Raw genomic sequence first — 23548 nt, 5'->3', positions numbered from 1 at the left:
TAAATTCCTTGAGGTGTGCAGTTTCCAAAACCATGTCACTTTTGGGGGATTTCCACTGTTTTGGCACCACAAGACCTCTTCAAACCCGACATGGTGCCTAAAATATATTTTAAAAAAAAGGAGGCCACAAAATCCACTAGGTGCTCCTTTGTTTCGGAGGCCGGTATTTCAGTCCATTAGCACACTAAGACCATATGTGGGATATTTCTAAAAACTGCAGAATCTGGGCAATAAATATTGTGTTGCGTTTCTCTGGTAAAACCTTCTGTGTTACAGATTTTTTTTTATTACAAATGAATTTCAGCAAAAAAAATAAAATTTGTCAATTTCCCCTCTACATTGCTTTAATTCCTGTGAAACGCATAAAGGGTTAAGAAACTTTCTGAATGCTGTTTTGAATACTTTGAGGGGTGCAGTTTTTAATATGGGGTGATTTATGGGGTCTATCTAGTATATAAGGCCCTCAAAGCCGCTTTAGAACTGAACTGGTCCCTGTAAAAATCGCCTTTTGACATTTTCTTGAAAATGTGAGAAATTGATGCTAAAGTACTAAGCCTTGTAACGTCCTAGAAAAATAAAATAATGTTCAAAAAACGATGCAAATATAAAGTAGACATATGGAATATGTGAAATAGTAACTATTTTTTGTGGTATTACTATCTGTTTTACAAGCATATACATTTAAAATTAGAAAAATCATAATTTTTGCAAATTTTCTCAAAATTTTGGTGTTTTCACAAATAAGCAATGAATTTATTGACCAAATTTTTCCACTAACATAAAGTACAATATGCCACGAGAAAACAATCTCAGAATTGCTTGGATAGGCAAAAGCATTCCAGAGTTATTACAACATAAATTGACACGTCAGATTTGAAAAAATGGGGCTGGTCCTGAAGGCCAAAATGAGCTCGGTCTTGAAAGGGTTAAGGGGTTACATAAAGTTTGCATTTACTTTCACTGTGAGACAAGAGTTTATTCAAGATTTCCTTATCACTTACAATAATGAGAAAATCTCTTAAAAATCTAATAAAATATATGCATTGTGATTGACGCTAAAGTTGCTACTTTGAACGGCAAATATTTAAAACAGGTTGTTTAGCAAATGTAAGAAAAATTCGCTGGCTAAGTGACAAATAATATCTGTCCCAATTTTTTTTTAATAATGGGTATTCAATAAAACTATTATTCTGAGTCTCTAGGTTGATGATTGTAGATGTGTTCAGTATGGTCTTTGACCAATCACATTCACTTTACCTGCCCCCATACCATCTGGTCCACTCTATTTTCTGTTTTATTTTTATCCTGTCCCCTTGGATTCCCCAAGCTTCCTTTATCTATTTATTTTATAGAGAGATGCTTGATCTCCCTTTCTTTCTTTGTCCCTTATTTTTTATAATATTCTATGCGGAAACCGCATTGGAATCAGTGGCAAAAAACGTCCAAAATCACCCCGCATTGAATTTAATGGGAGGCAGATGCGTTTTTTTTTGCCGGGCGAATTTTTGCCGCTTTAAAAAAAAAAAAAAAGCTGCATGTCCTTTCTTGCCGTGGTTTCCACCTCTGACCTACCATTGAATCAATGGGAGGCAGAAAAAACCTTGTTTCTGGGTGTTTTTCGCTGTATTTTTTGCCTGCAATACCTGCATTAGCTTCAATGGCCGCTCACCAAAAACGCTGTAAAAAACGCTGAAAAATACGTATAGGCAGTTCAAAATTTGCCTCAATAGTCCTGAAGGAATTCTGATGCATAATTTTTTCTGCCTGCAAAAAAACTCCTTGTAAACAGGGCCATAGCACTGGATAGTTAAATAATAAAATATATGTGTTTTTCCGTCATTTTTTTTTGTGTTGTTATTATGTACAGATGTGTTTCCTGGTGTTTTTGAAGTTCTAAATAGAAGCTTATGAAGAAAACACCAGAAAAAAAATCCATACCTAGAGCATGTCACTGACCCTCAAAACACTACACAAACGCTACAAACCAAAATGCGATATATATAAACATTTTCATATTTCATTATTGACTTTTAATTAACATTCAGCTACAGCGTTTTAGCCCTAAAATAAAACGCCACTGAAAATTCTGCTAAATGCTGTGGTTGTCCCATGACAGACTTTATGACATCCATTGAATATGGAATGAAAGCGTGAACAGTGGTGATTTGACTGTTGGGAAGGAAGAGTAGCCATGCATGTATGATGACTCTCCGTTTAAGTCTATAGGAGATACGGAAACAGTTGAGTAACTCGACCGTGCCAGAAGAGTTGTCAAATACCAGTAAGGGTATGTGCACACGACAACGCCAAATACGTCTGAAATTACGGAGCTGTTTTCAGAAGAAAATAGCTCCTGAATTTCAGACCTTTTTACAAGTGCACGCGTTTTTCGCGGCGTCTTTTACGGACGTAATTGGAGCTGGTTTTCATTGGAGTCAATGAAAAATGGCTCCAATTACGTCCCAAGAAGTGTTCTGCACTTCTTTGACGCGGGCGTAATTTTACGCGCTGTCTTTTGACAGCGACGCGTAAAATGACAGCTCGTCTGCACAGAACATCGTAAAGCCCATTGCAAGCAATGGGCAGATGTTTGCCGACGTATTGGAGCCGTCTTTTCAGGCGTAATTCCAGGCGTAAAACGCCTCCATTACGTCTGAAAAGAGGTCGTGTGCACATACCCTAATAAGTAAAAACAGGCCAAGGGTTAGGCCACTCTGGTTGAAAGAAAATTGTTTAGTGTCTTTGATGCAAGTTTAATCATCTAAAATCTACTTTTAGTTCAATTAGAAATGACTAATGGACTGGAGCAATTATACAGAACATGCTTGAAATATACTGTTTAATGTTTTACATTTTATATCCATTATTCACCTGTGGGATGCAAATTATGCATGTAACAAAGCAATTCACAAATAGAAGGGTTTGCTCAGAAGTCCTGTTTGTCTCCTTTTGTTAGACAAAATCTCTGTGGTGTCTGCTTGTGTCTGTTAACATCACTGCATCCAGAGAGGTCAATCCACCTTCTTAGCATGGACCCATGCAGAGTTAGGGTATGTTCACACGGCCTATTTACGGACGTAAATCGGGCGTTTTTGTCCCGAATTACGCCCGAAAATAGCGCCTCAATAGCGCTGACAAACATCTGCCCATTGAAAGCAATGGGCAGACGTTTGTCTGTTCACACGAGGCGTATATTTACGCGCCGCTGTCAAATGACGGCGCGTAAATAGACGCCCGCGTAGAAGAAGTGACCTGTCACTTCTTTGGCCGTAATTGGAGCCGCTATTCATTGACTCCAATGAATAGCAGCGCTAATTACGGCCGTAATTGACGCGGCGTTCAAGCGCCTGCACATGGCGCTACGGCTGAAATTACGGGGATGTTTTCAGGCTGAAACATCCCCGTAATTTCAGCCGTTACGGACCCCCGCCGTGTGAACATACCATTAGGGTATGTTCACACGGCCAAATTTCAGACGTATACGAGGCGTATTATGCCTCGTTTTACGTCTGAAAATACGGCTCCAATACGTCGGCAAACATCTGCCCATTCATTTGAATGGGTTTGCCGACGTACTGTGCAGACAACCTGTTATTTACGCGTCGTCGTTTGACAGCTGTCAAACGACGACGCGTAAAAATACAGCCTCGTCAAAAGAAGTGCAGGACACTTCTTTGGACGTTTTTGGAGCTGTTTTCTCATAGACTCCAATGAAAACAGCTCCAAAAACGGACGTAAAAAACGCCGCGAAATCGGCGCGAAAAACGCTGCGAAAAATGCGAGTTGGTAAAAAAACGTCTGAAAAGCAGGGTCTGTTTTCCCTTGAAAACAGCTCTGGATTTTCAGACGTTTTTGTTGACTACGTGTGAACATACCCTCAATGTGTATCTCGGAAAGCAAAGTATCACACCGTTTAAACGAAAAACAATGTTTTTTATGTTGTTAATTTTGTTGTTAACCATAAATGCTTTAGAGGATGTTTATAAGTACTTTTTTTGGATTTTAAAAGGGAGAAAAGTGTGACATGAAAACTTAATATGTTGTGCATGGAAATGTTCATAGAACTGCTGTGTATATTTTACCCTCTAATAAATGGGGGTGTTTTGGGCCTTGATGCCCAGAGTAAAATTTCCTCTGTTAGTTTTTTTTTATTTCTTAGCTTATCCAAAATATTTTTCTTACTTTTTTTGAGAGACACATAGGGTTTTCTTGTTATTTCAAATTGACACCGATATCAATTCATTTTGTAGGTATTATTTAGAGAAACATTTTCTGAAACAGGAGAAATATAACTTCTTCATGTTCTGTTTTAGGGAAGCTTGTTCAATGAATAATATTTAACTTAAAAATGAATCCTCCAAGTCTCCCGTGCGTAGTGATGCCATATATGTATACATTGTGTAAAAAAGATGTCGCTATAGCGCCGCGAACAAAGGCCCTATCTTAGTTTAAATGTCTATGTTTAGACGCAGCATCTACACATGGATGATAGTCCTAGGGCACATACAGACGTGGCAGAATTTTTTCGCTGCAAATGTTGCTGCAGATTCGTTGCGAATTTGCAGCAACCATTTTTATATTTGACAGGTAATTCAGACATTGCAGGTATCACAGCAGACTTGCCGCAGATTTCTGCCTCTGAAATCCGCAGTGAAATTCCGCTGCTTCTCCGCAACATAATGTGCATGCTGCGGAGTGAAACTTCTGCACCGCAGCCTAAATTTCGCACTGTTATTTTCCGCAACATCTGAACAAAGTTACTTAAAAAGGTATAGAAAACAATGGAAAAAACGGCTGCTGCAGATTTCCACTGCAGACTGTCTGCAGCGGAATTTAACAACAATTCTGCCACGTCTGAATGTGCCCTTACAGGTACAAATTTTTCTTAGTAAAGGCACAAGCGTAGAACAGGCAAAAATTGGTGGGATTAATCATTTTTTGTTAAGGGTAAGGTGCATTCTGCGTGACAGGAACGTATTAATGTCTAAGCACCTGATGCCCAGGCAAAATGCGTTTGTGTCACTGATCTAATGGTAACAGTCTGCCACCAGTGATCTGTATACAGAGACATGCAAACAAGAAGCAGATTGTGTCTTCTCTGCATGCCTCTGAGCCCCCTCTGAACAGGGAATCCCTGTGACATCATTGTGACAGCCCGTTCCTGCCGACAGGGCCGCCATCAGGGGGTATTAGGGGTACTGATATGAGGGGCCCGGCCAAATCTAATTGAAAGGGGGGCCCGGCAACTGCCGCAACTTGCCTTTGGTAGAAAAAAATGTCGTGAGCTGCGGGCCCCCCTCTCGTCCTTAAAGAATTTTGAGGCAGATTTTGACCTGCCCACACTATCTTGCCACGTATTTTGCCCGCGGCGATTGAGGGCAGCAGACAAAAAACTCAGCGAAAAATGCATTTTCTGCCTCCCATTGATTTTGATGGGAGGTCAGAGGCGGAACCGCGGCAAGAAAGGACGTGCTGCTTTTTCCGCGACTGGCTCCCATTGATTTAAGATTAAATCAATGGGAGGCGGTTTTGGAAGTTGTTTGGTGCTGATTCTGACGCAGTGTCCGAGTCATCAAGGCCCAAAAACTCTGTGAACTGGGCCTTATTGTTAGGGCTTATTCAGACGAACGTGTAATACGTCCGTGCAACGCGCGTGATTTTCACGCGCCTCGCACGGACCTATGTTACTCTATGGGGCCGTGCAGACTGTCAGTGATTTTCACGCAGCGTGTGTCCGTGTGTCCGCTGCGTAAAACTCACGACATGTCCTATATTTGTGCATTGTTCGCGCATCACGCACCCATTGAAGTCAATGGGTGCGTGACAATCACGCCCAGCACTTCCGCAGCAGTATAAACTATGAATGAAAACAGAAAAGCACCACGTGCTTTTCTGTTTACAAACATACAAACCAGAGTGTCATAATGATGGCGGCTGCGCGAAAATCACGCAGCCGCGCATCATACGCTGCTGACACACGGAGCTGTTATGGACCTTTTGCATGCGCAAAACTGCACTTTTTTACGTATTACAGTCGCAGCAGAGTGGATGAGGTTTGAACAAATCTCATCCACACGCTGCAATAAAAATGAACCTGCAGTGTGGCTTTTTAAGCCGCAGCATGTCAATTTATTCTGTGGAATCGCTGCTCCTCTGTTGCGGAAATGCTGCGGTTCTGCCGCAAAAATCACAAATGAGAAAAAAAAGGTACTTTTTTAAATTTATAAAAAAGTTTAGACTTACCCCGGCCGTAGTCCTGGTGACGCGATCCTCTATTCTTAGCGCAGCCCGGCCTCCTGTCATGACGTTTCATCCCATGTGACTGCTGCAGCGGTCACATGGTCTACAGCGTCATCCCAGGAGGCGGGGCTACATTCAGAAGAGAGAGATGCGTCACCTAAACTACGGCCGGGGCAAGTCTAAACTTTTTTTTTCCCTGCAGGATTCCCGCAACGGACATGCCTCACGAAATCTGCGCCACTATTTGGTGCGGTTTTGCTGGCAGAATTCCCTGCGGCTACCGGGGCGGATAAGCTGTGTAGTTTTACTCAGCATATCTGCCTAGTGTGTTCCTACCCTTATGATGTCGCTCCTGGAGCTGCTGCCTGTCTCTAAATAGGCAGTTGGTCCAGTAGAATTTGGAAAAAAATTTTTGGGTGAACCAGCTTAAAAAAATACAAAACTTTTGTGTTAGTCGACTACGCTATTGATTCCGTTGGAAAATCGAAAACCAGCCGGAATGGTGACGAACGGAAACCATTAGTGATGTTTCCGTCACCATTGAGATCAATGGTGACTGAAACGGAAGCTGTGCTGTCACTTTCACTTTCCGTTGCGGGGTTCACCCGACGGAAACCTCAGACGGAACCCCGGAGCGGAAGCGAACGGTGATGTGAACCGGCCCTAACACAAAAGTTTTGTATTTTTTTAAGCTGGTTCACAAAAAAAAAATTATTCCAAATTCTACTGGACCAACTGCCTATTTAGAGACAGGCAGCAGCTCCAGGAGCGACATCATAAGGGTAGGAACACACTAGGCGGATATGCTGAGTAAAACTATACAGCTTATCCGCCCCGGTAGCCGCAGGGAATTCTGCCAGCAAAACCGCAACAAATAGTGGCGCAGGTTTCGTGAGGCATGTCCGCTGCGGGAATCCTGCAGGGAAAAAAAAAGTTTAGACTTGCCCCGGCCGTAGTTTAGGTGACGCATCTCTCTCTTCTGAACGTAGCCCCGCCTCCTGGGATGACGCTGTGGACCATGTGACCGCTGCAGCAGTCACATGGGATCAAACGTCATGACAGGAGGCCGGGCTGCGCTAAGTATAGAGGATCGCGTCACCAGGACTACGGCCGGGGTAAGTCTAAACGTTTTTATAAATTTCAAAAAGTACCTTTTTTTTTTTCTCATTTGTGATTTTTGCGGCAGAACCGCAGCATTTCCGCAACAGAGGAGCAGCGATTCCACAGAATAAATTGACATGCTGCGGCTTAAAAAGCCACACTGCAGGTCAATTTTTTTTGCAGCGTGTGGATGAGATTTGTTCAAACCTCATCTACTCTGCTGCGACTGGAATACGCTGCGGATTTTCCGCAATAAAATCCGCAGTGTTCATGCCTAGTGTGTTCCTACCCTAAGGCCGGATTTACACGAGCGTGTGCTTTTTGCGCGCGCAAAAAAGTGGCGTTTTGCGCATGCAAAAGGTCCATAACAGCTCCGTGTGTCAGCAGCGTATGATGCGTGATTTTCGCGCAGCCGCCATCATTATGACACTCTGTTTGTATGTTTGTAAACAGAAAAGCACGTGGTGCTTTTCTGTCTTCATTCATAGTTTATACTGTTGCGGAAGTGCTGGGCGTGATTGTCACGCACCCATTGACTTCAATGGGTGCGTGATGCGCGAACAATGCACAAATATAGGACATGTCGTGAGTTTTACGCAGCGGACACACGCTGTGTGAAAATCACTGACAGTCTGCACGGCCCCATAGAGTAACATAGGTCCGTGCGAGGCGCGTGAAAATCACTTGCGTTGCACGGATGTATTACACGTTCGTCTGAATAAGCCCTAACAATAAGGCCCAGTTCACAGAGTTTTTGGGCCTTGATATTGACTCGGACACTGTGTCAGAATCCGCACCAAACAACTTCCAAAACCGCCTTCCATTGATTTAATCTGAAATCAATGGGAGCCAGTCGCGGAAAAAAGAAAAAGCAGCACGTACTTTCTTGCCGCGGTTCCGCCTCTGACCTCCCATCGAAATCAATTGGAGGCAGAAAATGCATTTTTCGCTGCGTTTTTTGTCTGCTGTCCTCAATCGCAAAAAATGCGGCAAGATAGTGTGGGCAGAATCTGCCTCAAAATTCGGTGAGCGGTTCCAGGCGGTCGCGGGTGCGCGTGGGTGGTCGCGGGTGCGTGCGGGTGCGCGTGATCGGTCGCGCGGTGTTTGACGGCCCCCATGACGAGAGGGGGGCCCGCAGCTCACGCCATTCTTTTGGTGAAAAAAACTGGCCCCATTGCAGGGGCCTGTTTTTTTTCTACCAAAGGCAAGTCGCGGCACTTGCCGGGCCCCCCTTTCAGTTAGGTTTGGCCGGGCCCCTCACATCAGTACCCCTAATATCCCCCTGATGGCGGCCCTGGGTAGCATGATATAGTGCTGGACGGAGTACCGTTAACAGGCGGTGCCACGGTAGGGGGGCCCAGAAAATTTAGCTGTATGGGGCCCTGAAATTCCTGATGGCGGCCCTGCCTGCTGATTGCACTGAGTGCAGTAGCGCGCTGTGGCATCAAAGAGAGTGTGTAAATTTAAGGCTTCAGGCAGAGGGACCATGCCATTCGCCTGTTAATTTCCATGGGGTTGGCAGGAAGGGGTTAACATATAGTTTTGGTATATTTTTTTGTGCATTTTTCCTTGAAATGGTTTTGGTACAGCTTCCTGAATAGAAGTACCCTTATATAAATGAGTGGCAAGGAAAAGATTTATCATAAACCAGTTCCAAAAATCAAATCACATTATCTTGTTCTATATAGAAATGGATAAAATTGAATGTTTAGGATTATTTATGATTAAACCAGTATATTATTTCCTCAGCATTTCAATAAAAAAGTAATTATTATATGTAGACAAAACTCAGAGGCTCATAACTTCAGGGATGAAGCAAGATATATCATTTATCAAAATTAGTAGAGTGAGTACTGTAGAATGAAAAACAAGTTTTGATCCTAGTGGGGTAAAAAAAGGTAAGTGGTAGAACAGTAGTGACTTCATGATATTTAACCATGTAAGAGCCCAGCTATATTTTCTTCCAAGCAGCACATTTCATACAAAAGCAATCAAGACCTGCAGGCAATAAAAAATATTTACCTTCGTTTCTTGTCTTTGGTTTGCTACAAGAGGAGCCTCCATTCTTACTTCCAATCTGTATATAAAATTGAAGTAATCTGTAAAGAAGACAGAAGAATAAAGAAGTAAATATGCATTGTGGGTTTGTAACAATACACAGTAAGGGCTTATTCAGACGAACGTATGATACGTACGTGCAACGCGCGTGATTTTTACGCGCCTCGCACGGACCTATGTTAGTCAATGGGGCCGTTCAGACTGTCCGTGATTTTCACGCAGCGTATGTCCGCTGCATAAAACTCACAACATGTCCTATATTTGCCAGTTTTTTGCACATCACGCACCCATTGAAGCACTTCCGTAGGCCGCGCGGTGTAACGCTACCGTAGTCAAAACTATGAATGAAAACAGAAAAGCACCACGTGCTTTTCTGTTTACAAACAAAGTGTCATAATGATGGCGGCTGCGTGAAAATCACGCAGCCACACATCATATGCTTCCATGGAGTCCATGGAAAACGGCTCCATTTACGTCTGAAGAAGTGACAGGCACTTCTTTGACGCGGGCGTCTTTTTTACGCCCGGCCTTTTGACAGTGGGGCGTAAAAAAAATGCCCGTGTGCACAGAACATCGTAAGACCCATTCTAAAGAATGGGCCGATGTTTGCCAACGCTCTCGAGGCGCATTTTCGGACGTAAATCGAGACGTAAAATGCCCGAATTACGTCCGTAAATAAGCCGTGTGAACATATACAGTGCAAGAGCAGGGTATGCTGTCATAAGCACACAGGCCAAAAAACTCTTCTTAAAGTGGTTTTCCAGTCATAAGAAATTGATGGCCTATCCTCAGGATAGGCCATCAATATCTGATCAGTTAGACTCCCAGCTGTTTGAAGTATCCATGGCTCTCATACGAGCACTTCACTGCTTCATTACTTACCTGTCGTACTGTGAATCCCCATTTAAGTGAATGGGAGAAGGCTTTAATGCTATGAACCGTGGATACAAGTGTGTCAGCGATTCACAGTATGAGAAGTAATGAAGGGGAAGCAGCCCTCGTATGAGCGCAGCAGTCCCTTCAACACAGATGATCGTGGGGGTGACGGGAGTTGGTCCCCATCAAAATGATATTTATCAATGTAACGTCTATGGCCGCGGTCCGTCGTTCTAACTTACCCCTCGAGGACCGCGGCCATGGACATCCTGCTGCTGTGCACTCACTTCCGGGTATCGAGACTGTCTCCCGAAGGGTGCGCGTGCACGCTCGTCCCCGCTCTTAAAGGGCCAGCGCGCATGCATGAAAATCATCATTATCAACTCACATGATTTCCTGGACTATAAGACTATAAGAAGGCCACCGCCCTTCTGATCCTCGCCTGAGTGTTGTTGTTGTTTCCCCAAGTTTTTTTTTTTTTTTTGTTTCCCAAAGTTTGTCTTGCAAATGGTCTCTTAAGTGTCTTCCAGTTCCCAGTGTTCCCCGTACCTGTACCCTGTATCCTGTATCCCATGCTATCCAGTACTATCTTGATCTACTGCCGTGCTGAGCTGTTGTCGTGCTGTGCTGGATTTCCACGCCTGTTCTTCTACTCCACGCCTGACGTCTACCTGGCGCCCGGTCCCAGCCGAGCCTGCCTTGCTACTGTCTACATTGCTTCAGGTAACCTTTCTGGACTATAGACTCTGTACCATACCTGTTTGGCCAGCTGCCATCCCGCTACGCGGTATGGCCCAGTGGGTCCACCGCCCACATCATGACAATCAATTTCTTATGACTGGAAAACCCCTTTAAATGGTAGAAATTTCAGTGACTATGAGCTCTAAAGCTTCCTCTATTAATGATTGTAGGCAGAATTTTATCTTTTTTTTTAAATATATAAAACATGTAAAATCTTTAAAATTTATGTCTATGCAGGGATTTGGAGCTCTGTTTAATAACTCCAAACTTCAACCACTGTAAAAATATATTGACAAATTTGAAGTTTCAGAACTTTGGACCTAAAAACAACATGGTGTTAAAAGGAGGACACTTATTTTAAAGTATAAGTACAAGGTCCGAAAAAAGAAAGGAAATGCAAGTTGGTAGGTAAGGGGCCCATGGAATTTAGTGCTTGGCCATCCACATCACTTTAAGTCCACCCACTGTTTTAATGTCTCAGATAATTAAAAAGCCATGTACTGAATGTCTGAAATTTCTAACCTACTGTCCAACATCTAATAACTAGCACAAATGAATCCCACAGATATTTTTTTTACCTTTTTTATCATTTTATATGGCCATAACTGTAACTACTGTACATTGTCACATTTTAATATAATTTATAGAAGTTAAATAGCGTTAAACATTATTATCTTTTATATAATAAAAAAGACTAAAGAAATGGAATCACTGGAGCAATTTAAATGTTGTTCAAACATTGTAGCAAAACTATACTTAAACTAGAAATTGTGGGAAAAAATATATAAAATTGTAATAATAATAATAATAATAAGTACATGTTTAAGGGGTTGTCTGCGCATGGGATGTTTTTTCATACTGATGACCTATCCACAGGATAGATCATCAGTATAAGATCTGTAGGGGTCCAGCAACCGGACCCCGCACCGATCAGCTGTCCAGCTGCCTCCGGCAAAAGATGTAATGCACTGTATAAAGTGTTCAGTGTGGGAAGCAGATGGCTCCATATACTGCATAGTGGCCGTGCAGCAGAACTGCAACTCTGCTCCTATTCATTTGAATATTAGCAGAGCTGTAGTACTGCAGCTTGGTCTCCATACTGTGACCAGAGCCATCTGCTACCTGCCTGGACATCCGGTGCCCGGAAGCAGCCGGAGCTGCTGATTAGTATGGGGTCTGGGTGTTGGACCCCTACCGATCTTATACTGATAACCAGTCCTGTGTTTAGGTCATCAGTATAAAAAAAACTTCCCGTGCCCGAATAACCCCTTATTTTCTTTGTGTTTTCCAATCAGCTATCAGAATTGGTAACCAGCTATATATGGTATAGTTTTGTTCCTTACATTAATTCAGAATTAAAAATTACCATAATTTAAAAAAAAACATGTTATGTGTTTACTTATGGATCCACAGTGTAATTTTACATTTTGTTTACGGATCAGTGAGCATAATTCTAGACAAATATGCCATAAAATAACCCATCTGGAAGGTGACAAATACTTTTTCTGTGGACTGTGCTTTTTTGAGGACTGTTTGTGGCAAGTGATCAAACTCAGGTCATGATTTGGCTCAATCTCAGGCTATCTTCACACGGCATATGTTTGAGACAGAAAAATACAAGACTGACTTAAGGAGAAAACAGCCTCAGAATCCACGTGTTTTTGGAGCTAATTTTCAAAGAAGTTTTTGATTTTTGCAAGCGTTTTTGAAGCATTTTTCAAAGTGTATTTTGAGGCTTTTTTAAAGCGTTCTTGAAGCATATTTTAGAAGCGTTTTTAGTAGTGTCAATGTAAAATCAGCTTGTAAAACCTTTCAAGAAGTGACATGTCACTACCTTTTTAGGAAGACTATTTTAACGAGGTGTTTTTTTAATTCAGCAGAAAATAAGCCATGTGAATACGACATTTCCTCTTTCTCTAGTGTATAGTTAGCACTGAATGTGGGAGCAGGTGGTATAGGGAAGCCACCAATCATTCTAAGATCTATAGCTAAACAAATATGGTTGCATAAAGCCCAGTGAGTTTGCCTAAGGGTACTTTTACACGGCCCGGCTTAGGCCGTGTAAAGGAGCGCTGAAGAACGAGACAGCTCGTTGATCGGCGTCTCTTTACTGCTTTCACAAACAGTGAGTAGGGGGATGAGCGCTCATTACTACGATCGCTCATCCCCATACATTTCTATCATGTCAGCAGCACGTCTCCCTGTTCACACAGGGAGATGTGCTGCCGACAATGATAATATTTAAGGCTTTTAAAACTATGCGATTAGCCGATGAACGAGCGTTTGCTTGTTTATCGGCTGATCTTTGCCCTGATTGCACAGTGCAATTATCTGGAACACCGATAATTGGCCGGTGTAAAAGAGCCCTTAGACTCCCATATACTGAATGTGCCTCCTCTGTTGTCCACTACAATATCTATGATACTCAGAAAGTGGCCATTGATTTGACAACACATATTTAACATGAGGTTTATCTAAAGAGATTACAGAGTTATCTAGGCACTGACTAATGAGTTGCTATAACTAGATTATTTTTAGAGGAACTTGTCTTCAATCCTTCCATCACTTCCTAAACATATGAGAAAACCAAGGATCTGTATTGTTTAGGGGAGATATATTTTCCTTGTGATGTAATATATATATACACATACAGTGAAGGAAATAAGTATTTGATCCCTTGCTGATTTTGTAAGTTTGCCCACTGTCAAAGACATGAACAGTCTAGAATTTTTAGGCTAGGTTACTTTTACCAGTGAGAGTTAGATTATATAAAAAAAAAAAAAAACAGAAAATCACATTGTCAAAATTATATATAATTATTTGCATTGTGCACAGAGAAATAAGTATTTGATCCCTTTGGCAAACAAGACTTAATACTTGGTGGCAAAACCCTTGTTGGCAAGCACAGCAGTCAGACGTTTTTTGTAGTTGATGATGAGGTTTGCACACATGTTAGATGGAATTTTGGCCCACTCCTCTTTGCAGATCATCTGTAAATCATTAAGATTTCGAGGCTGTCGCTTGGCAACTCGGATCTTCAGCTCCCTCCATACATTTTCGATGGGATTAAGGTGTGGAGACTGGCTAGGCCACTCCATGACCTTAATGTGCTTCTTTTTGAGCCACTCCTTTGTTGCCTTGGCTGTATGTTTCGGGTCATTGTCAAAGTGGAAGACCCAGCCACGAGCCATTTTTAATGTCCTGGTGGAGGGAAGGAGGTTGTCACTCAGGATTTGACGGTACATGGCTCCATCCATTCTCCCATTGATGCGGTGAAGTAGTCCTGTGCCCTTAGCAGAAAAATACCCCCAAAACATAATGTTTCCACCTCCATGCTTGACAGTGGGGACGGTGTTCTTTGGGTCATAGACAGCATTTCTCTTCCTCCAAACACGGCGACTTGAGTTAATGCCAAAGAGCTCAATTTTAGTCTCATCTGACCACAGCACCTTCTCCCAATCACTCTCAGAATCATCCAGCTGTTCATTTGCAAACTTCAGACGGGCCTGTACATGTGCCTTCTTGAGCAGGGGGACCTTGCGGGCACTGCAGGATTTTAATCCATTACGGCGTAATGTGTTACCAATGGTTTTCTTGGTGACTGTGGTCCCAGCTGACTTGAGATCATTAACAAGTTCCCCCCGTGTAGTTTTCGTCTGAGCTCTCACCTTCCTCAGGATCAAGGATACCCCACGAGGTGAGATTTTGCATGGAGCCCCAGATCGATGTCGATTGACAGTCATTTTGTATGTCTTCCATTTTCTTACTATTGCACCAACAGTTGTCTCCTTCTCACCCAGCGTCTTACTTATGGTTTTGTAGCCCATTCCAGCCTTGTGCAGGTCTATGATCTTGTCCCTGACATCCTTAGAAAGCTCTTTGGTCTTGCCCATGTTGTAGAGGTTAGAGTCAGACTGATTAATTGAGTCTGTGGACAGGAGTCTTTTATACAGGTGACCATTTAAGACAGCTGTCTTTAATACAGGCACCAAGTTGATTTGGAGCGTGTAACTGGTCTGGAGGAGGCTGAACTCTCAATGGTTGGTAGGGGATCAAATACTTATTTCTCTGTGTACAATGCAAATAAATATATATAATTTTGACTATGTGATTTTCTTTTTTTTTTTTTATATAATCTATCTCTCACTGGTAAAAGTAACCTAGCCTAAAAATTCTAGACTGTTCATGTCTTTGACAGTGGGCAAACTTACAAAATCAGCAAGGGATCAAATACTTATTTCCTTCACTGTATATATACACACACACACACTAGTCCTCAATAAGTTAGAATATCAACAAAAAGTTAATTTATTTCAGTAATTCAATTCAAAAAGTGAAACATATATAGTACATAGATTCATTACACACAGAGTGATCTATTTCCAGCATTTTTTTTTGTCTTAAAGAGGCTCTGTCACCAGATTTTGCAGCCCCTATCTGCTATTGCAGCAGATAGGCGCTGCAATGTAGATTACAGTAACGTTTTTATTTTTAAAAAACGAGCATTTTTGGCCAAGTTATGACCATTTTCGTATTTATGCAAATGAGGCTTGCAAAAGTACAAGTGGGCGTGTTGAAAAGTAAAAGTACAACTGGGCGTGTATTATGTGCGTACATCGGGGCGTGTTTACTACTTTTAATAGCTGGGCGTTCTGAAGAGAAGTATCATCCACTTCTCTTCACAACGCCCAGCTTCTGGCAGTGCAGATCTGTGATGTCACTCACAGGTCCTGCATCGTGTCGGCACCAGAGGCTACAGTTGATTCTGCAGCAGCATCAGCGTTTGCAGGTAAGTACCGTAGCTACATCGACTAATGAAAACCCAAAATATAGTCTCAGAAAATTAGAATATTATATAAGCCCAATTTCAAAAATGATTTTGAATACCGAAATGTTGGCCTACTGAACATATATGAAGTATATGCACTCAATACTTAGTCGGGGTTCCTTTTGCATGAATTACTGCATCAATGCGGCGCGGCATGGAGGCGATCAGACTGTGGCACTACTGAGGTGTTATGGAAGCCCAGGTTGCTTTGATAGCGGCCTTCAGCTCGTCTGCATTGTTGGGTCTGGTGTCTCATCTTCCTCTTGACAATACCCCATAGATTCTCTATAGGGTTTAGGTCAGGCGAGTTTGCTGGCCAATCAAGCACAGTGATACTGTGGTCATTACACCAGGTATTGGTACTTTTGGCAGTGTGGGCAGGTGCCAAGTCCTGCTGGAAAATGAAACCAGCATCTCCATAAAGCTGGTCAGCAGAGGGAAGCGTGAAGTGCGCGAAAATTTCCTGGTAGACGCTGCGCTGACTCTGGACTTGATGTAACACAGTGGACCAACACCAGCAGATGACATGGCTCCCCAAACCATCACTGACTGTGGAAACTTCACACTGGACCGCAAGCAACTTGGATTGACGCCTCTCCACTTTTACTCCAGACTCTGGGACCTTGATTTCCAAATAAAATGCAAAATTTACTTTTATCTGAAAAGAGGACTTTGGACCACTGAGCAAAAGTGTTGGTCCACTGTGTTATAAATTGTTATTAATAAATAGTTATTTTTGTTTTTACAGATGCAGGCAAGTGCTATAGTACTGCCTAAAAGTCATTTTTGAAAATGTATGATGTTTTAAAAGCAAATGGTTGCAAGTTATCTAAAAGATAAAATGTAGTTGTCAGGAGAAAGTCATTTTTGTTCTATGCTATTGCATATTACAAGGGGCCAAACTAGTGCCCCCCCAGATAGACTGCCCAACCTCACTATGTTGAGATATGCAGTTTTGAACTCTGCTACATTACTTCCGCAGAGTCCAAAAGGGGGGGGGGGGTGGAGTAGTGATACATCTCAGTGAAACAACACACAAATTTGCTTTGCATTTGTTTGAATCAATGAACTTAGAGCTAGAAGCTCTACAAAATGTTTATGAGAGTAAACCAGATTTTTGCATTTTTCTGTGTAGATGGTTTCAGATTCTTTCAGAATGGCAGATATGGCACTAGGTATGCTGTGCTGTAGTCACCACGTATTGTGTAACAGATCACTCCCCTCCAGGAAATCTGCGCAGGAGGCCGAGGTTACGTCACTCACAGATGAGTCTTTACATATTTAGATGGAAAGGAGGTGAAAATTGCCCGAACATTGTTGATTCTATGACAGATATTAGTAAAAATAATTTTTTGTTGCGGTATTAATTTGCGGTATTAATAAGGTATCTATAGGACCTGATGGGGGTGGGATTCTCAAGTGTTCTAGATTATCAGATGCGTGTGGAGAAGTGTATAACATTTGGTTTCTATTTTTGAGAATAAATAAGACTCCACCCTTTTGAAATAGTCTATCTATATGCAACATGGGTTTCTAATGTAAATTTGTAATGAAGAAATACTTCATCATACACAGTATGTACAAGACAGGATACACGGTAGTTACGATGCACAAGGTAAATCATCCAGAAACCACTCTCACTTTCTTGTTAATCTCAAGGAGCGGAGCTGGAGTTGCTCGCTGAGGCTTGTAACCAGGCAAAAGTTAAGACGGCCAACATTTACACTGACTCTAGGCATGCTTTTGGCATCGCCCACGATTATGGGCCTATTGGTATTAGGACCTTTGTTGGATCATCGGGTAAGCCAATTGAGAGCGTAAAATATGACAGACCTCTTTGGCTATAGGTTGGCTTGTTATTGGCGCTGTTGATTCCATTACCTCTGATGGATTTCGTTGGATGCAATTTAGAACTTGAAATGGATTTCTATTCTATGAGTCCAGCAGATGTGTGTTGATCAGCTCATGTGGTCTATTGTATTTCTATTTTTTGGCCTGAAATATTGCAACATGTGATGTATCGGAAGTATATTTATATATATATTTTTTTTATCATCAGCTTTTTCAAGGGTTCTCTTTTCCCCTTTTTTGGGTATTGGCTACATACTGATTACATGTGCACTTAAATTTAGTTTATGGCTCACTTATGGCCGTTTAAATTGAGGTATGTATACGTTGTTTGTATGGTGGATATTTTTTATATCCTATATTAAAATATGCACTATTACACCTATATATATATATATGTATACTAGGTAACATTGGGGCATGTATATTGGCCTCCCATATAATTTATAGGGGGGTGATTAATTACTACTGTTTATCCATACAATCTATGGGCTGTTTATAATATTCATATTTTGTGTACAATGTGATTCTAATAAAATTCTTTTTCACAGGGGTGGAGGTTTGTACATTAAGTTTTCACTTGACACTTATGCACGTGTGGTCACTTTTTGGTGGTTTTATTTACACATTATTATTATTTATATAGACTTTTTTGATTTATTTTGTATTATTATGATTATTTTTATTATATTTTTTATGATTATATTGGGGATTTTCTGGGTTGAAGATCCTCGGTGTATTCATATAAAGCTGTGATGATGTATTTTTATTTACATATACTATATTGATATAAATGATGTTTTTTCTAATACATTCATGTTGATATATTTGAGTGATGCTTTGTGTGTCTTTTATAAAAATAAATCTTATAAAGCCTCTATTTATATTTATTTTTATATTTGTTTATGATATATTGAATATCGGTTCCTTCTTGATTTATAGTGGTTGGTATTTACGCTCACATGATGAGTTAAATATATACTATGGGCAAATCTTGCCCTAATGCAATATGGATGTATGTATTTTTGTGATTTATATGCGCTGTCCTGCTCTCCTCCTTCCGATGCAGCGTGGTGTTACGTGCACTCACGTGTATGTGGTGTCCGCCTCCCTGTTATTCCGGGATGGATGACGAGATCATGGCGGCGCTGTGCTAATACGATCAGGCTGAGAATAGGATAAATCTGGCAACTTTGCCCTTTTCCAATTTTTCCTTTTCCCTTTTGCGAATTTTATTGAACAAATCTCCTAATGATAACAGATTTTTTTTTAAGTAAAAAACTCAAAATGCACTGTTTCGAATTATTATGCACAACAGAGATAAAAACATTTTAAAGGTTGCAAAGAGAACTAAAATTGTAATTTCTTGAATTTGCAGCATCAGGAGGTCACATTTACAGAAATCAAAAGCTCTTTCAATCAAAAAAAAATTAGCAGGCCAAGTTACATGTTAACATAGGACCCCTTCTTTGATATCACCTTCACAATTCTTGCATCCATTGAATTTGTGAGTATTTGGACAGCTTCTGCTTGAAGATCTTTGCAGGATGTCAGAATAACCTCCCAGAGCTTCTGTTTTGATGTGAACTGCCTCCCACCCTCATAGATATTTTGCTTGAGTATGCTCCAACGGTTCTCAATAGGGTTGAGGTCAGGGGAACATGGAGGCCACACCATGAGTTTCTCTCCTTTTATGCCCATAGCAGCCAATGACACAGAGGTATTCTTTGCAGCATGAGATGGTGCATTGTCATGCATGAAGATAATTTTGCTACGGAAGGCACGGTTCTTCTTTTTGTACCACGGAAGAAAGTGGTCAGTCATAAACTCTATGTACTTTGCAGAGGTAATTTTCACACCGTCAGGGACCCTAAAGGGGCCTACCAGCTCTCTCCCCATGATTCCAGCCAAAACATGACTCCGCCACCTCGTTGCTGACGTCGCAGCCTTGTTGGGACATTGTGGCCATTCACCAACCATCCACTACTCCATCCATCTGGACCATCCAGGGTTGCACGGCACTCACCAGTAAACAACACGGTTTGAAAATTAGTCTTCATGTATTTCTGAGCCCACTGCAACCGTTTCTGCTTGTTTGCTTTGTGTAGGGGTGGCCGAATAATAGCTTTATGCACACTTGAAAACCTCTGGAGGATCCTACACCTTGAGGTTCTCTGGACTCCAGAGGCACCAGCGGCTTCAAATACCTGTTTGCTGCTTTGCAGTGGCATTTTAGCAGCTGCTCTCCTAATCCTATTAATTTGTCTGGTAGAAACCTTCCTCATTATTCCTTTATCTGAACGAACCCGTCTGTGCTCTGAATCAGCCACAAATCTTTTCGCAGTACAATGATCACGCTTACGTTTTCTTGAAATATCCAATGTTTTCATACCTTGTCCAAGGTATTGCACGATTTCACGCTTTTCGGCAGCAGAGAGATCCTCTTTCTTTCCCATATTGCTTGAAACCTGTGGCCTGCTTAATAATGTGGAACGTCCTTCTTAAGTAGTTTTCATTTGATTGGGCACACCTGGCAAGCTAATTATCACAGGTGTCTGAGATTGATTACAATGATCCAAAGAGCCCTAAGGGTATGTGCACACGGTAGCAGGCTTTTACGTCTGAAATGACAGACTGTTTTCAGGAGAAAACAGCTGCCTTGTTTCAGACGTAAATGCTCCTCCTCGCATTTTGTGAGGCTTCTCTGACAGCCGTAAATTTTGAGCTGTGCTTCATTGAGTTCAATGAAGAACGGCTCAAATTACGTCTGAAAGAAGTGTCCTGCACTTCTTTTGACGAGGCTGTATTTTTACGCGTCGTCGTTTGACAGCTGTCAAACGACAACGCGTAAATGACAGGTCGTCTGCACAGTACGTCGGCAAACCCATTCAAATGAATGGGCAGATGTTTGCCGACGTATTGTAGCCCTATTTTCAGACGTAAAACGAGGCATAATACGCCTCGTTTACGTCTGAAAATAGGTCGTGTGAACCCAGCCTAAGACACAATACCATCCATGAGTTTAATTGAAAAACTAATAATTAAATGTTTATGACACTTAAATCCAATGTGCATAATAATGTGGAACATGGTGTATATGTAATGTGATGCATTATGACTCCTCATACCACTACCACATTTTTATTACGTGTTGTGTTATATTTTGTGTGATGGTCTATGTATGTTTTTATAAATATATTCTAAATAAAGATATTTTTTGCTATATTGGCTAGTGTTAAATTTGTACTACTGGTGATTTATATTCTAGATTTATTGTCTATATATATATCTTGATATGTATTCTATTTCCAGTGTTGATATATATGGACGTTACTGCTGAAACAGGGTTTCTGTCTGGCTTGGAGCTTATAGGTATTGATACAGTATGTACAAGACAGGATACGATGCACAAGGCAAATCATCCAGAAACCACTCTCACTTTCTTGTTAATCTCAAGAGGCGGAGCTGGAGATGCTCGCTGAGGCTTGTAACCTGGCAAAAGTTAAGACGGCCAACAGTGGCATAGCTATAGGGGTCGCAGCGGTCGCAATTACGACTGGGCCCCGAAGCCAGGGGGGCCAGTGGCCCCCCGCACCACATCAATAAAAAGTTACTATAGTAACTCGGCCCGCGGGCCCCTGTTACTATATTAACTGTCAGTACTTACCTTCCTTGTTCCGGAGCGAAGGTCTTGACATCACAGTGCTGTGCACAGCGCATGACGTCACAACGCTATGCGCCGCGCACAACATTGTGATCCTGGATAGAGTCAGGACAGAACTTCCGCCGTGGCTGAAGCGGAGGGTAAGATTAATATCCCTGTCTGCTGAAGCTGATTGGCGGGGTCCGACTCCCGGACTCAGCTGTTTTGAAGGGGCCGCAGCACTCGTATGATCCGAGTGCTGCGGCCCGAGTATCACTTCATTCCGGTCACACTGTGAATCCGTGTCGGCGATTCACAGTGTGAGCGAGTAAAGGAAATGAAGGGGAAGTGCTACAGCCCCTTTAAAACAGTTGATTGGTGTGCTCCCGGGAGTCGGACGCCGACACGTCAGCTATTGATGGCCTATCCTGAGGATAGGCCATCTGTCACGGGCAATGGGTTTGTGGACCCACTAGGCCGCTCCGCCGTAGCGGGGAGGCAGCTGACCAGGTCACAGTCTATGTGAAAGTAGATAGCAGACAGTAATGTTTAGGTACCTGTAATAGTCCGGACGGTGACTGTTGCCTCAGCACGGATGGAGACAGGTGCGGAAAGTGGCGCCAGACGTGGCGGGCAGTATCCGATGAGCCGATGGTACTTGACGTGGCAGATGGCACTTGACGTGGCAGATGACGCTTGACGTGGCAGATGGCGCTTGACGTGGCAGATGGCGCTTGACGTGGCAGATGGCACTTGACGTGGTAGATGGCACTTGACGTGGCAGATGGCACTTGACGTGGCAGATGGCACTTGACGTGGCAGATGGCACTTGACGTGGCAGATTACACTTGAAGTGGCAGATGGCACTTGACGTGGCAGATGACACTTGAACACGGGTAGGCACAGGAACAATGTGGAATACAGGAACGGTAACAGGGCACGGGTAACAGCAGGAACGGGAGACACTAAGGGACCATTTGCGAGACAGACAGGGAAAGACTAACAACGCTCAGGCAAGGATCAGAAGGGCTGGGGCATTCTTATAGAGCAGGGAATCACGTGGGTTAATAATCATTGATTCCATGTGCGCGCGCTGGCCCTTTAAGAGCGTGCGCGCGCACCCTACGGGACCCGGCCGGACGGAGCGGAAGCGAGCGCTGGCATCTCCTAGGAGGGGGACGGAGGCCAGCGCTCACAGATCCATGGCTGCGGGCGTCGGGAGGTGAGTGAACCAGACGGCCCGCGGCCATGGGCGCTACAGTATCCCCCCTCTTACGCCCCCTCTTCTTGGGGCCAGAGTGAGAGAGGAACTTTTTAATAAGAGCAGGAGCACTGAGGTTCTCTTCTGGCTCCCAGGACCTCTCCTCAGGACCAAACCCTCTCCAGTCCACCAGATAGAAAGTCCTTCCTCCTACTCTCTTGCGGTCCAGGATCTCCTTTACCTCGAATACATCGGAAGGGCCGCTGGAAGCAACTGTGGAACTAGAGGTCTTGCTGTAGCGGTTCAGGACCACTGGTTTCAGGAGGGACACATGGAAGGAGTTAGGGATTCTGAGGGTAGGGGGCAGCCGCAGCTTATAGGAAACAGGGTTAATTTGTTGCAGGATCTCGAAGGGACCAAGGAACCTGGGAGCAAACTTGTATGAAGGCACCCTCAAGCGAATGTTTCGAGAGGACAGCCAGACTTTAGTCCCAGGAAGATACTGAGGCGGCTCTCTTCTTTTGGTATCTGCCTTACGCTTCATGCATTCGACCGCCTGCAAAATAGAGGACCGGGTCTGTTGCCAGATTTGCAGGAAGTCCCCATATGCAGAGTCAGCAGCGGGTACCTGAGATGAAGTCGACACTGGAAGAGGAACTCTGGGATGTTGACTGTACACGATGTGAAACGGAGTGAAGGTGGTGGACTCACTTGTGTGGTTGTTATATGAAAACTCTGCCCATGGAAGAAGCTGTACCCAGTTATCGTGCTGTGAAGAAATGAAGTGGCGGAGGTAATTTTCCATGATCTGGTTGATCCTCTCAACTTGCCCATTGGACTGGGGGTGATAGGCAGAGGAAAAGTCCAAACTCACATCCAGGAGTTTACAGAGGGCTCTCCAGAACTTGGAGGTAAACTGAACCCCCCTCTCGGACACAATGTGAAGAGGCAAGCCATGCAAGCGGAAGATGTGCTGAATGAAGAAGCTTGCTAGTCGAGGAGCAGAGGGTAG

General features: G+C 42.9%; 1 protein-coding gene across 4 annotated transcripts in view; it reads right to left on the bottom strand.

Moving 5' to 3' along the window:
- RELN (reelin) overlaps nt 1–23548 on the bottom strand; it is a 749731-nt gene that overhangs the window by 102850 nt on the left and 623333 nt on the right. For all 4 annotated transcript variants that reach the window (XM_075857310.1, XM_075857311.1, XM_075857308.1 and 1 more), the window contains exon 31: nt 9364–9440. In XM_075857310.1, coding sequence (XP_075713425.1) covers nt 9364–9440 — 77 coding nt within the window. The remainder of the gene's footprint in view (nt 1–9363; nt 9441–23548) is intronic.

The sequence above is a fragment of the Rhinoderma darwinii genome, chromosome 3 (assembly GCF_050947455.1).
Source record: "Rhinoderma darwinii isolate aRhiDar2 chromosome 3, aRhiDar2.hap1, whole genome shotgun sequence".
In the NCBI taxonomy this organism is placed as follows: domain Eukaryota; kingdom Metazoa; phylum Chordata; class Amphibia; order Anura; family Rhinodermatidae; genus Rhinoderma; species Rhinoderma darwinii.
The sequence above is the reverse complement of the archived record's forward strand: the minus strand, read 5'-3'. Positions and strand labels throughout refer to the sequence as shown.